At 34.3% G+C, this 14380-nt stretch overlaps 1 protein-coding gene across 1 annotated transcript; it reads left to right on the top strand.

The window, feature by feature from the left end:
* The first annotated feature begins 13734 nt into the window (after positions 1-13734).
* LOC145639852 (uncharacterized) lies at positions 13735-14148 on the top strand. Its single transcript, XM_081691181.1, has one exon. The coding sequence runs from the start codon at positions 13735-13737 to the stop codon at positions 14146-14148; it is 414 nt and encodes a 137-aa protein (XP_081547307.1).
* Positions 14149-14380: the final 232 nt, after the last annotated feature.

Below are 14380 nucleotides of genomic sequence, written 5' to 3'. Positions count from 1 at the left end.
CTAATGAACATATATGTTATAATGTTGGTTACATGTTTAATGTACATTGTATTATTTGCATCATGTAAGTATATGAAAAAAGAACATTTTACTGTATTTTAATGTACATTGTATTATTTGAATCTACAACTTTTTCTAAAATTGTCTATTTGCTTGCTTTCTTCTTCAAAAATGGAATAATCGGACGATCTTCTTCAAGAACTTCATTTTATTTCTCATTGTAACAACAAAATAACATCAAAATCGCAATTAATTCCCAATAAAATCAAATATTACAATTTTCAATCAAATTTATAAAAAACAAACACTCAAACTCAAAATAAATTAAACAAGTATGAATGTCAAATAAACAAGTATGAATGTCGAATTTGGTCTTACCTTTCATTTTTATTTGTCATCTTGAGCAATTTTGGACTCAAAATTTAGAATTTCTTGAAATTTTGCTTGATGTTTGAGGAATTTAAATGGGTTTGAAGTTTTGTTTGGAGAGAGAAAGTGAACTTTTGGTAAAAAAAAAAATTGAAATGATTGTAATTAATGTATGGTAAAAAAAAATAATTATAGTACTATTTATCTATTTCATTATACAAAAAATAATAATTATATTATTATACAAAAATAATATACAAAACTGTTGCACAAAAATCTGATGTACATTATAAATGAACACTATGTTCTTTTATGTATATGTCCATGTACATTATAAATGAACACTATGTTCTTTTATATGCCCATGTACACAGTGGCGGATCCAGGATTTTATGGGTGCTGGGTCATCGTCACCCATTAACCGCATACCTATCGATGCAATAGGTGAATTTTAATTTGTGGAGGATGATTTTGTAATGGAGAAGGATGATTTTATGGAGGAGAATGAATTTTGGACTAAAGAAACTTGTTGTTATATCACACTTTTTTTTTCTTTCATTCTGAAAATTAAGTCACAATTTCAATAATAGTTATTGATATTAATTAATTGATATCGCTCATATAATGAATATAGGTTACCGTTATGGATCGCACTGAACAGATAGGATTAGGTTAATTAAAGTATAATTGTGCTAAAAATTAGACGTAGTATAGATTAAGGAAAAAAAGATAAAACTAATCTCACTGATCCCTTACTAGAGTAAAAATAGAAAAAAAAAAAAAAACTAATAATTAGAATAATTAGAATTATATAAATAACTAATTTTATTAGTATATGCTTTGATTTTGATGAAAAAGATTAAAAAATATATACAATAAAGAACAAATGAAGCAAAGATTTCATACAAATTAATCCACAATAAGCATATATATAGTAAAATGCTATTTTTATAAATTGGGAAGTTAAAAAAAATGCTCCAAGAATGTTTGTCCTAGGATTCGATCCCGCACCAACAGTCTGTTGTATGTACAGACAAACCACTAAACCACCAATGCAAATATAATAATTGACTGTTTTAAATTTCCTTTATACTTTTTTTTTCCCCCTAGGTCACGTGACCCAGCATGACCATAGCTGGGTCCGCCACTGCATGTATATTAGTATATACCTTCATGTTCATTCCACCTTTTTGTACTTTGGAGCGGATGCACCATGCGGATCGTGCATCCGCCTCCACGAACCAAGCTTTACCTAACTAAAAAATTAAACCCTAAACACTGATTCCTCTCTTCTTGTTTATTTATCAAGCTTAATAAAAAGAGCCGACCTTTATATTTTAAAACATAATTGGCAAAAAAGAAAAAATAATTAGAATGAAAATTTAGATTTAAAAAATAAAAAAAGGAACACAAAGAATAAAGTGCAAAAAGGAGTGATGATCAAACTAACAGAAAAGAAGAGGCTAGATAGTAACATACATATAGTCCCAGCTAGCTAAGTCAAAAGTGAGAGAAAGGAAGTGATCACTTACAAATCTCACCTTTTATTTTATTTTTGTTTTGTTTTTTTTTTTTAGTAAAAGCTAAAAACAACAAGGAGTGCTCTACTTAGATTTTTTATGCTCTTGCTATTCACGCTCTGTTCATGATATTATCAGTGTTTCTCCCAAAAAAAAAAAAAAAGTTCATGTTATTAGGATCATACCTCTAACATTATCCGTACTATTCCCCCCCCCCCCCCCTTTTTTTTTAGTTTAATATTAATACTATGGTTTATATATGGAGTAAATTAATTGGATATTAGTTGCTTTCAAATTAAATTAATTGGAGCTTAGTTGCTTTCAAATTAAAATTCACATTCCGTACCTTAGTAATTGTAAAACATACTCCCTCCGTTTTTAAATACTTGCACCATTTCTCTTGGACATCCATGTCGATGCTAATCTTTGATCACTAATATCTTTAATTATCAATAAGTATAAATTGTAACAGTTGAAAATTAATAATCTATTCATTGAGATGATTCCAACAAGTACTCACAAGACTATATTTTTTCTTATGTATAAATCACAAACATTAGTCAAAGCAGGACAAATGAATAGTGCAAAAAATAGAAATGGAGCAAGTATTTAAAAACGGAAGGAGTATAAAGAGGTTAGATATGGATGTTTCCTCGTTTTTTAAATTAACTATAGCCTTTTGATTTGTACATTATTCATACACCCACATAATGTTACTCATATTATTAGATATTTCCTTATTTACATTAAAAAAAAATTCTAAAAAAAAACAATATGTGATTTTGTCATGTATAATGGAGGATATGTGTTCTGATTCCGAAATGTAATGAGCCTTTCAGGATGAAAGATTTTAGACCGATAAGTTGTTGTAATGTGCTATATAAGGTAATTTCGAAGACTTTAGCAAACAAGCTAAAGCCTCTGTTGAATGATATTGTGTCGGTTAATCAAAGTGCTTTTGTCCCGGGGCGTTTGATTACAGATAATGCTTTGGTTGCTTTTGAGATTTTCCATGCCATGAAAAAGAAGGGGGAAGGAAGAGATGGGTCCATTGCTCTTAAACTTGATATGATGAAAGCGTATGACAGGGTAGAATGGGTTTTTTTTTTGGAGAAAGTCATGGCAAAACTCGGATTTTCTGTTAGGTGGATTAATAAAATCATGGAGTGTCTAGAAAGTGTCTCTTTCTCTTTTAAGTGTATCTTTCTCTTTTAAGGTGAATGGGGTGATTTCGGGTGATGTTCATTCTTCTAGGGGCCTCCGACAAGGGGGATCCTATTTCACCATATTTGTTTTTACTGTGTGCGGATGCTTTCTCTTCTCTTTTGGCTCGTGCTGCGAACGAAAATAAAATCAAAGGGGCTCGTATCTGTGTTGGGGAACCTAGAGTCTCACATCTATTTTTTGTTTGCAGATGATAGTTTATTATTTGCAAAAGCTACTGTGCAGGAATGCTCTGTGGTCGCTGATATCATCAATACTTACGAAAGAGCATCTGGTCAAAAAGTCAATCTAGATAAGATAGAGGTAACTTTTAGCAAATGTGTGCCACTGGATCGAAGAATGGATATTGTTGAGACTTTGGGGGTTAGGGAGGTAGACCGACATGAGAAATATTTGGGGCTTCCGACTGTTATTGGAAAATCAGAGAAAGCTGTGTTTTTTGTGCCTAAAGGAGCGAATTTGGAAAAAATTAAATGGGTGGAAGGAGAAACTGTTATCGAGACCGGGGAAGGAAGTACTCATCAAAGCTGTGGCTCAAGCGATACCGACATATATGATGAGTATTTTTAAGATTCCGGATGGATTGCTAGATGAAATTTATACTCTCCTGTGTAGATGTAATCCCCCGTATTTTTAAATATTTTATAAATGAAAATTTATTTTATTTATAGTATTTATTTGTTATTTTTCATAATTTAATTTCAAAAGTTTCAAATTATTAATCTGGGTCAAAAATTATTTGAACAAATTATTTTATGCACCTTTATTCTACAATTTATGTCCAATCACACAAGCCTAACCCATTTGTTTACTTAATCGACCCATTATTTTTATGAGGCCCAATATTCCTATTTACCCTACAATTCTCTCCTATATATACCCCATGAATCCCCAAAAATTTTCCACACAAAAAAGTTAGTCTTATTTTCTTTCTCCTTTGTTTTAATAATTTGTGTAATTATAATTATTGATTTATGGGTTTTGATTTAATTGTTTGAAATTAATTAAATTAGTATCAAATTGTATTTTGATGAATTTTCAGATTTTATAAATGTCATAATTTTCTGATTTTGTAAATTTTATAACCTAGGGTTTTTAATTATTGAAAATCATGATTTTAGGGTTTTTATGAACAATTGATTTAGGGCTTTTATAGTAATGATGTTTTGAAATTTTGGTGATTATAACTAATTATTATTTTAACTTAATTCCAGATTATTTTGAACATGTAAATTCGTGTTTAAATTTTAAGATTTCTGTTCGTTAATATTAATCCCGTTTTAGTCCCGATCAGGTTCTGAACTCATCCGATTTTGACAAAGTAGTGTTTTCCATGTAGAAACAACGTTTTAAGAAAGTCTCACTACCTTTGGTAGTGAGCACCACCCTCTCGTGGCCAAATTCAGCTACTAAGTATGATTTTCGGGAAGTTTTTGATTTTAACAAAGTTTTTTTTATACTTAAAATATTATCCTTAAGTTTGATTGATAAAATTAATTATGTTTAAAGTTAATTAAGCATAAATATATGTTTTTACTGAACTTTTAAGTGTTGGAAATAGTTTCTAAGTACTACTTTTGATGTTATATAAAGAGGGTTTAATCATCTATTAAAAAGGGAGATTATTAGGGGTTTTTAAATAATTTTCAGATTTTTATTAAACTTTAAACTTGCTGTAATTTTATGTATAAGAGTGTATTTTAAGGTTTTTATGAAGAAAATTTAAAGAACTATATATAAGCCTTTAATTTTAACTAAAGGGAAGGTTTTAAAGTGTTGTTTGATTTGGATTTTGAAGGTTTTAAAGTAAGTTAGTATTGCTGTAAATTTGATTGATTGAGTATTGATTGAGATGTTATTATTTGGTTTAGGAGAGGAGTTTATTGAAGGTGATTTCTAGTTAGTAAAGTGGCATACCAATTCGTTTGCTGAAGGTACGTACAAGTTACGAAACCTTTCTTTTAGGTTCATGTTTTAAGGACGGATCGAGAACTTAGTATCATGTACAGGGTTGACTGGGTTAAATTGTTTGGTTATACATTGTGAATTTCAAATGATGTGCACTATTTTATATTGCAAGTATTATTTGTGCTCTAATTATGCAAGGTGCGCTTAGAGGCAAAGGTATGTGATTGGTGTAAAGATTAATTTATTACTCATTCATGATTATGCAAACAAGATGAGTAAAGGAAGAATTTCAGTCTTATAAGACGAGGTTAAGGTTTTGGGGTGCCTTATGCACTCAAGGTGTTTATGCACCGAGGTAGTTAAAGGAATAAATAATAAATGTTGCTTGTCACTAATAAATCAAGAATTGAAATTGGAAAGTTGTTTTACTTGATTGAATTGATATTGGATTGATCGTATTGTTTGCATATGAGTCATCACCAAGTCTAAACCTGTAAATCACATAAAGTGCAAGATGGATGAGCAATAAAACTATGGATTGGTGCACTTCTAGAGTAATGACAATCAGGGGTTGGGGTACACGGGGTATTAGCCGTGTACTTTTATCGAGGTCGTCTGATCTACGAGTCTCTTATTTCAAATATTTTTCAAAACTAGGAGTTAGGTGAGATATCATACTAACTACGGTCACGGAGTCGCACCCGTGGTCGTTGGATGTTTATTGATGTTTCCAAAAGGAGGCATGGGGTTTTTCTTTTATTGATGTTCCAAATGGAGCATGGGTTGGACAACCTTGTCTATTGCGTAATCCAATGAATAAATAAATGAGTTAGCTACTACCAACTAGTGAAGTCTTAATAAAATTGATAGATGAGTCGTGTGTTGAGTCTATAATTTAATGATGCATGATGATTGATTATTAGTAGCATGTTATGGTTTTCTTATTTGTTTCGCAGCTTGTATGTACTCAGCTTTGTTGATTACGTGCTTTTGTGTGTGTCTTTTCTTGGTCATGGCCTTCGCCTTTCAATGACCATGTGACGATCCAATTTTTACACTTGTAATATTGGGGAGCAGATTAACCACAGGTTCTTACATACGTAGCATTCGCATCAGGGTTGTGGGATTTTGAGTAGAGAGTTGGTTATTATTCGCAGTTTATTTCTTTTCATAAGTTTGAATTTATTTAAACTCTGGTTTTATTTATTTACTACTTTGGTGGGGTTTTGAATAAGGGCCTTAATGGTTCCAAGTTGTATGGTTTCATTTGGTTTTGGTTATTGGTTTTGAAACTTATTTATATCTGAGTTAGTTTTTCCGCTGCTAATTTCTGATATAGCCTTAACGTTTGAACACGTGGCGGTAGCACGCCAGTAATTCTCTTGGATTTTGTTCAGGGTATTTACAGGTTTTAAGAGAGAATTATTGGGGTGTTACAAAGTGGTATCAGAGCTTAGGTTCGATTTAATTACTACTAAAGTCAATTTAAAGTTTTTAGGCGCCTATTATTTTTTAAATCTAACGATTTTAAATTTTATTACTTGATTTAAAGTTAAACTTTTATTTTTGAAAATTATTTTATTTAAAATTAATTTAGCATTTATTTAAAATAATAAGTATGTATTTATATATAATTAAATTAGTGTGTTATATAAATATTTTAAAATAAAATAAATTTGAATATTCATTATACTCTTTTAACTTGGGTACTATTTGTGTCATTTTATCGGTGTGTTTTGGATAGCCTTAGGATGGGCATATAAGTTGATGAATTCTTTCTATGTGCATTGTATTCAATTTTTGTGTTATTTAATGTTGAATGAAGTGATTTATGCAAGGGATTTAAATTATTTATGTAGTATATGGGATGATTTGTGCAATGTAATATCTATGAGTGATCATTATGGGGTATGTGAAGCATGTAATTATGTGAGTTTTGATTTGTGGTTATTTAATGATGCTATTTATTGTTTGGGGGGTTATTGATAGGATATTTCTTTCTTTAATTTGACTAACCTCCAAACCTTACACCCAATGAGAGTTTATTTTACTTGAAGAATGGATGAAACATGTTGTGATAATGAAATATTGAATTGAGAATTGAGTTATGACTTTCTAGTTTTTTTTTTAAAAGGTTATTACTTGGGAATTTTTTAGAATAACCTTATGATCTGAAGAAATTGAGTAAGTTTAATTGGGAAATTAGAAGAGCACTGGTGAGCTAGTTAATAAGTATTAAAGTGTGAATACGTGAGTTAAACTACGAGTGTTTCGTAAAGGATTGGGAGATGATTGAGAGGAGAACTACGACCTACGAAATTATAATGAAATGCTTGGTGATGCTATTTATTGAGGTGAGTTACGGGGGCGTAACTCTTTTCTTTTAAGGGGGTAGAATGCGATGTAATTTTGCATTCTACCCCCTTAAAAGAAAAGAGTAGATTTTGGTGGGGTTCGAGAGAGGATGTTAGGAAGTTGCATTGGCAGAGTTGGGAAAAATTATGTCTTCCTAAGGCTATGGGGGGATTGGGGTTCCGTGATTTAAAGAGTTTCAACCAAGCTCTACTAGCAAAACAAGCATGGAGGCTCTTAAAGGGTGATGACACACTGCTACACTAAACTTAGAAGGTGAGATATTATAAGCGATTGAGTGTCATTGAGGCAAATCGCGGACATAATCCCAGTTACTCATGGAGGAGCATTTGGGGGGCAAAGTCAGTGCTACGTGATGGACTTGGGTGGAGGGTTGGTAACGGGCATGACATCAAAACCTGGACTGATCCTTGGATTTTTGAGGACCGAAAGGTGGTGTATCCTACTCCAATTGGCTTGTTTGATATGGAAATGAAAGTCAGTGATTTGATGGTGGAAAGTGGTGGGGCTTGGGATAGGGATTTAGTTAATGATATATTCCCTAATGATATAAGTGCAGCAATTTTAGCCACACCTCTGTCTAACAAGACTCCGAAAGATATGTTGTTCTGGAAACATACAGAAAATGGTGAGTTTTCTGTTAAATCATGCTACTGGCTTGCACGAACTGGTGGATTATTGGCAGGTGATATGGATGCAGAGGATACCAAGCTTTGGAGAGGAATTTGGCATCTTCGAGGACCCCCAAAACTGCAGCATTTCATTTGGAGTGCGTGTAAGGGAAATTTAGCAGTGAAAGAGCGGCTTGTTTACAGGCATGTTACGGATGATGAGACTTGTCAAGTATGTGGTGCTGGCAGCGAGACTATTATCCATGCCCTCTTTCATTGTGAAGCTGCTGCAGAGATATGGAGGCATATCAATCTGGCGAATTTGCTTGTTGGGGCACCTGCTGCCTCTTTCAAGGATAGATGGTGTTGGTTAACAAGTAAGGTGAAGGTAAGGGAGCTAAGATCAATGGGGGCTTTAATGTGGGCATCATGGTTTTGCAGAAACAAGGAAATTTTCAACAATGAGAGAGCCAATGTAGTCCTTGTTGCTGCTGGATATGCGAAGTTGGTGGAGGATTATGGTGAGTACGTGAAGAAGGTGGGGTGTATACCTGCTGTTAGGAGTAGCAATGGGTTAGTTAGCAATGCTGCTGCCTGGTTTTGTCCAATTAATGGGGTGGTGAAGGTCAATGTGGATGCATATGTATGTGCTGGGAGTATGGTGGGGCTGGGGACAGTGGTGAGAGATAAGATGGGTAAGCTTTTGGTTGCTGGTGTGAAGCGCATTCCTTTTACAACCCCTGCTATTGCCGAAGGACTAGCTGCTAGATATGGACTACTACTTGCCAGGAGATTCGGCTTTAACATTATCCATGTGGAGAGTGATGCAACTAGTGTCATACGAGGTGTCCAAGGCAAGAAAAGAGGTCTGACTCCAATTCACCTTATATATGAGGATATTAGGCATGATAAAGCTTTTTTTTTTTATGTTTGCGTTTTTTCTCATGTTAGACGAGCTTGTAATACGGTAGCTTACCACATTGCTAGGTGGGATACCAGAACTTGTGATGAACTTGTTTGTACCGGACCGTTCCCTCAGAGTACCATTACTTTGGCGGAATTGGATTTAATTTAATAAAAGCTCGTTCTACCTTTTCCTCAAAAAAAAATAAAAAATAGAGGATATCATCCACCCAGTAGAAATATCATCCAGCTAATAAATGATATCAAATAATTAGTAGAGGATATCATCCAGCCAATAGAGAGTATCATCCATCCAATAGAGGATATGATCCAACTAATCGGAGATATTAAAATCCGCATTTCGTCAGCCCGGACTGAAGCAATAGTTTGTGTATATATATAAACAAGTACTCCCTCCGTTTTTTTAAATGCACCATTTTGATTTTTGCACTATTCACATACCATGGTTGACTTAATTTTTTTACCTTTATAAAATAAATAAATGTTATTATATAATATATCATTAGATTTGTCATAATATATAATTTCATAATACTCGTATAATTTTGTTATAATTTTTACTAATTAACAATTAAATATATTAATGGTAAATGGTACATCTTGGCAAATGTGCGGATCAAATTGATGCAAAAAAAAAAAAAAAAAAACAGAGGGAGTATTATCCAACAAATGAGTTACTCAAAATTTGATGCAGGGAATACACATGCACCACTCGCACCACAATAATATGAAGTGTTTCGGGTAAAAACAATGGGACCTTGCCGAAGGTCCTCCTGAAGTGGCTAAAGACTGGGCTCGGTCCAAATAATGCTGGACCGAGGGTTTCCTTCACAGCAAACACACGTAAACTGGCCTGGGGGTTGTGCCGAGGAAGGCCCCTCCGATGCCGAAGTCAAACAGTGCTTAGAGAGAGAAAGCTATGCAAGATAATTAATTGCTTAAGGCTATATGTGAATATGAATGTAAAATGGTGCAATTGAAGGCTTTTATATCTTAGCATAATGAGGAGAAATGGGCTTGAGGCCAAGTGGGCTGACCACGTTGACCAGGCCACTGACTTTACTTGGCATGGATTGGAGACTTGGACCTTGACCTTGGGCTTTGATTGAATCATTTATGGACCAGGCCCAATTAGGCTTAATTGGACCCTGTTGACCCTTATGTATTTTGATGATGACTCAAGCAAACTTACACGTTTTAACAAGTGTGTGTCTTTAAGTGTTGTGAGTCTTAGGTTTCGAGGAGGAAACTGAAGTATGTGATGATGTACCGCAGGAGGAACGAGCATACCAGAAGACAAAGGGACTTAAGACTAAGCGAGAAGATAAAATCAAGAAAGCAGGACATTAGTTCCCCGAGGGAACTAAAGCGTGGAAACTTCAAAGTCGAAGAATCCTCAGAGAAAGCAAGGAGTTTTTAAAGTTACTAGGTTATCTTTTTAGCTTCTTGTATGTATAAATTATATTGACATTAGTAGGAGTCAAGTGGAATAGTTATCTTATTTTAATTAATTATATTTTCCTAGATTTCAATTAGATATAATTTAAGTAAGTAATTATCTTTTGGAAAATATCATTTGAAGGAAATATCTTTCTAAAATATCTTTTAACTGATTTGGTTTTATTTTTTAGAAAAAGATTTTTTTTTTTTGGAAAATATTTTACGTGGGTTTTAATCAGTCAAATTGGTTGAGAAAATTAAGGAAGCAGTTTTAGAGTTTGAAAAAATCGTGGGTTAGTTGCGTTCACTTGCAGCACAAGTATTTCACTTCTACGTGCTCCCCAAGTTGAGGAACGTGGAGTTAGTGGAACTAACTAACTATTTAGTGGATGCATTATAAATAATGCTTTCCTCAGTTTGCAAAAATACACTTGAGCATTGTAGCATATTTATTCTTACTTACTCCACTTGAGTCTAAAAATGTCCTTGTGATTTATATTAGAGTTTAATTCATTGAGTTGTAATTTGGGGTAAGAGTTTGAGTGAACTCTAGAGTGTTTATTGTTTTGAGTGAAGCAAGGAGATAGAGAGAGTTTTGAGCGTTCAACTGATTAAGGGATCGGTTAAAGGGGAACTCGAGTTTGTTGAGGAACTTGAGTTAGAGTCTTAGATTGTAATAGGTTGTTTGCCTTATATTAGAGTTTAATTCATTGAGTTGTAATGTTGAGGACCCAAACATGAAGTATGAAGGAGACAGTGCAATAATAAGAGTTATTGGGAGTTTGGCGCTCTAAATTTTGAAAATTTTTATTCGTGCAAAACTTATCAAAATAAAGAATGCAAATGATTACCTGATGCTACACTGTAGATGCAACTTAGACCTCCTCATATCCAACGCAAAATAATTTCACTTTAAAATGACTAAATGAGGGATTGGTGAGATTTGAACCTACCTGTGATATTTGTGTCATGTTATTGATCGATTATTCGTATATTAGGTTAAAGAACAAATTTGACTAAAAAGTTAAGCCGATGGTTGAGATCAAAGATTATGTTTTATATATACTTTATCATATGGTGTTGCTTATTATCTAGCTTTAGACTAGTTAGGGTCGTTGGGAAGACAAGGGCTAATTCCTTTTGTGAAAAAGCTAGAAGGCTGGCTAAACATGCATAAATAACATAAGTTAGACTTTACATGTATGGAGACTATAGTAAGTTTCCCCATTAATTAAAAAAAAATGTCAAAGGACCAACACCATCTAAATTTAAACGGATGGTTAAGGGCTTGTTTGACATTGTTTTTTGTTTTCAATTTTCTGTTTTTTTACAAAAAAAAAAAAAAAAAAAAAAAAAAAAAAAAAAAACCAAAAACAAGAAACAAGAAAAAGGTGTTTCCACTTTTTTGTTGTCAGTTTTAAAAAAATATCATTATTTTAATCAGGTTGTCTAATTTTTGTTTCATTATATGACATATATATATATATATCATATTTTCCTAAAAAAAAATACTACCTCCGGATTGTATTATATGCAACTTTGGGGTATTATTTGTGAGATATAAAAAAATCCAAAGTTGCATATAATATGACCCGGATTTAGTATATGACATATCATATAAGTTTGAAAAATAAAAATAATAAAATAAAAAATAAAATAAAATAAAATAAAAACAGAAAACCACAGCGATGCCAAACGAACGCTAAAACATAAGATTTGTTTGTTTAAGTTATCACGTCCTCTCAAATTAAATCTTACGAATTAAAATATGGATGTAATATGGGTCTCCCCATAGCCTTTAATTGATATACTACTTTGATAGGAAAAGAATTATTTCAGTTGGTAGTTGAAGTTCATGATTGATTTTTACTATATGCTTCGTATTATATCTATCAATATACTTGGCTCAAAGCAGGAAGAGTTGGTGGATCTTTTGCAAATGAGATTGGTGAATGCACATGAGAAGTACCTTGGTATCCCGACAATTGTGGGCAGGTCAAAGAGATTGGTGTTTGCCGCACTCAAAGATAGAATATGGAAGAAGCTTCAAGGTTGGAAGGAGAAGCTCCTTTCTAGAGCCGGGAAAGAAATTCTTATGACAACCGTCATTCAAGAAATCCCTACCTATATTATGGGAGTCTATAAGTTGCCTTGTGGTGTGATTGATGAGATTAAGGCGTTGACGGCGAGATTTTGGTGGGGTCACTCGGGCTCCACTCGAAAGGTGCATTGGAGGAGTTGGGGATCTATGTGTGAGCCGAAGTGTTTGGGTGGTTTGGGCTTCCGCGATATGGCAATTTTTAATGAAGCGCTTCTTGGGAAGCAAGCGTGGAGACTTATTTCCCATCCAAACTCCCTCTTTTCTCGAGTAATGAAAGGAAAATATTTCACTAATGGTGATTTCCTAGGTGCGTCCCTCGGATTGAATGGCAGCTTCTCATGGAAAGGAATTTGGGGAGCGAAATCCCTTGTTAAGGAAGGTTTATTATGGAGAGTGGGTGATGGAGCGAAGATTGATGTGTTTGATGATCCATGGGTTGCTGATAAGAAGGGCAGATTTATTGAAACTCCTAGAGTTGATGGGATCTCGTGAGTTGGTGACTTGATTGACTGGGAACTTAAAGACTGGAAGCATGACATAATTAACTCTCACTTCACGAAGAGGGATGTTGACTGTATGCTAACTATCCCTATTAGATGCAGAACTCAGGACGATTGCTTAACGTGGGCTTTTTCCAAGGACGGGCAATACTCTGTTAAGACTGCATATATGCTAGGTAAATCGTGCAATTTTGATGCTTTTCACCATACGTGGATGGATATTTGGAAGCTTGATACTATCCCCAAGGTGAAACATTTTCTTTGGAGAGTATGCACGGGATCTCTACCTACACGTGAACTGCTGCATAGGAGACACATGATTGATTCGGACAGCTGCCCCTGGTGTGCAAACTGTATTGAAACAGCAGGACACGCACTCTTCTTATGCCCTGCTGTTCGTGACTTGTGGCGTGAATGTGACTGCGAGGAGCTGGTCTGCAATGACCCACAGACTGATTTCAAAGAAGTCATCGCAGGGTGGAGGCAGAGGAGTGAAAGGAAAAAGCTGGTTGGGGCTGCTTTGTTGTGGTTTATTTAGAATCGAAGAAATGACAAAATTTTTAACAACAAGGAGGTCCCTCACTTAGTGGTGTATAATCGGGTTATGAGGCTGGTGGAGGATTGTGGGAGATATGCAGCTCGAATTTACAGCCTACCTTCTGCTAGAAATAAGAAAAGCCCAAATGTTTGGCTCCCTCCTCCCACGGATTTTGTGAAACTTAATTGTACGTGATGCGTGCTTGAGAAATGAGGGCTAGGTGGGTATGGGGGCAGTTATAAGGGATACTAATGGTGAAGTGTTGTATGCTGGCTCTCGTAGAGTAAGGGGAAGGTGGCCTGTTGAGGTGGCAGAGTGTAAGGCAATTTTGTTTGGGGTTAAGCTCGCACAACGCTATGGCTTCAAGAGAATTCTGGTGGAGTCTGACAGACAAGTCATCATTAATAGGCTTTCGAAATGTGCTTCCTATTTCACTGATCTTGATACAACATTAGATGATGTTTTCTGGTTTTGTAAAGACTTCGATTTTGTCTCGTGGTCTCATGTTAGAAGGGATGGCAACTCCGTTGCGCATCATCTTGCTAGGCTAGTGCCTTTGGGTACGGAACAAGTGTGGGAAAATCATTGTCCCATCTCTGTTTCCTCGTATGTTCTCATGGACAAATTGTCCATTGATTAATAATATGCACTAGTCCGGTTTGTCTCAAAAAAAAAATCAATATACTTGGCTAGAAACCGATGGAATATCTATTAAGTTAATCAAGTGCACGATTTATTCTGTGCGGCTAGTCACACCGTGACACCGTGTGTCCGCTTGTAAAAAAATGAAGTAACCCATATAACACTGACAAAGTAACTCATATTATGCTAATAGAGTTAATCCCTATATTACTAATTAAGTAACTTAGTTG

The sequence above is a fragment of the Chenopodium album genome, chromosome 7 (genome assembly GCF_948465745.1).
Source record: "Chenopodium album chromosome 7, dcCheAlbu1.1, whole genome shotgun sequence".
Classification (NCBI taxonomy): Eukaryota; Viridiplantae; Streptophyta; class Magnoliopsida; order Caryophyllales; family Amaranthaceae; genus Chenopodium; species Chenopodium album.
This window is presented reverse-complemented; position numbering and strand designations above follow the sequence as displayed.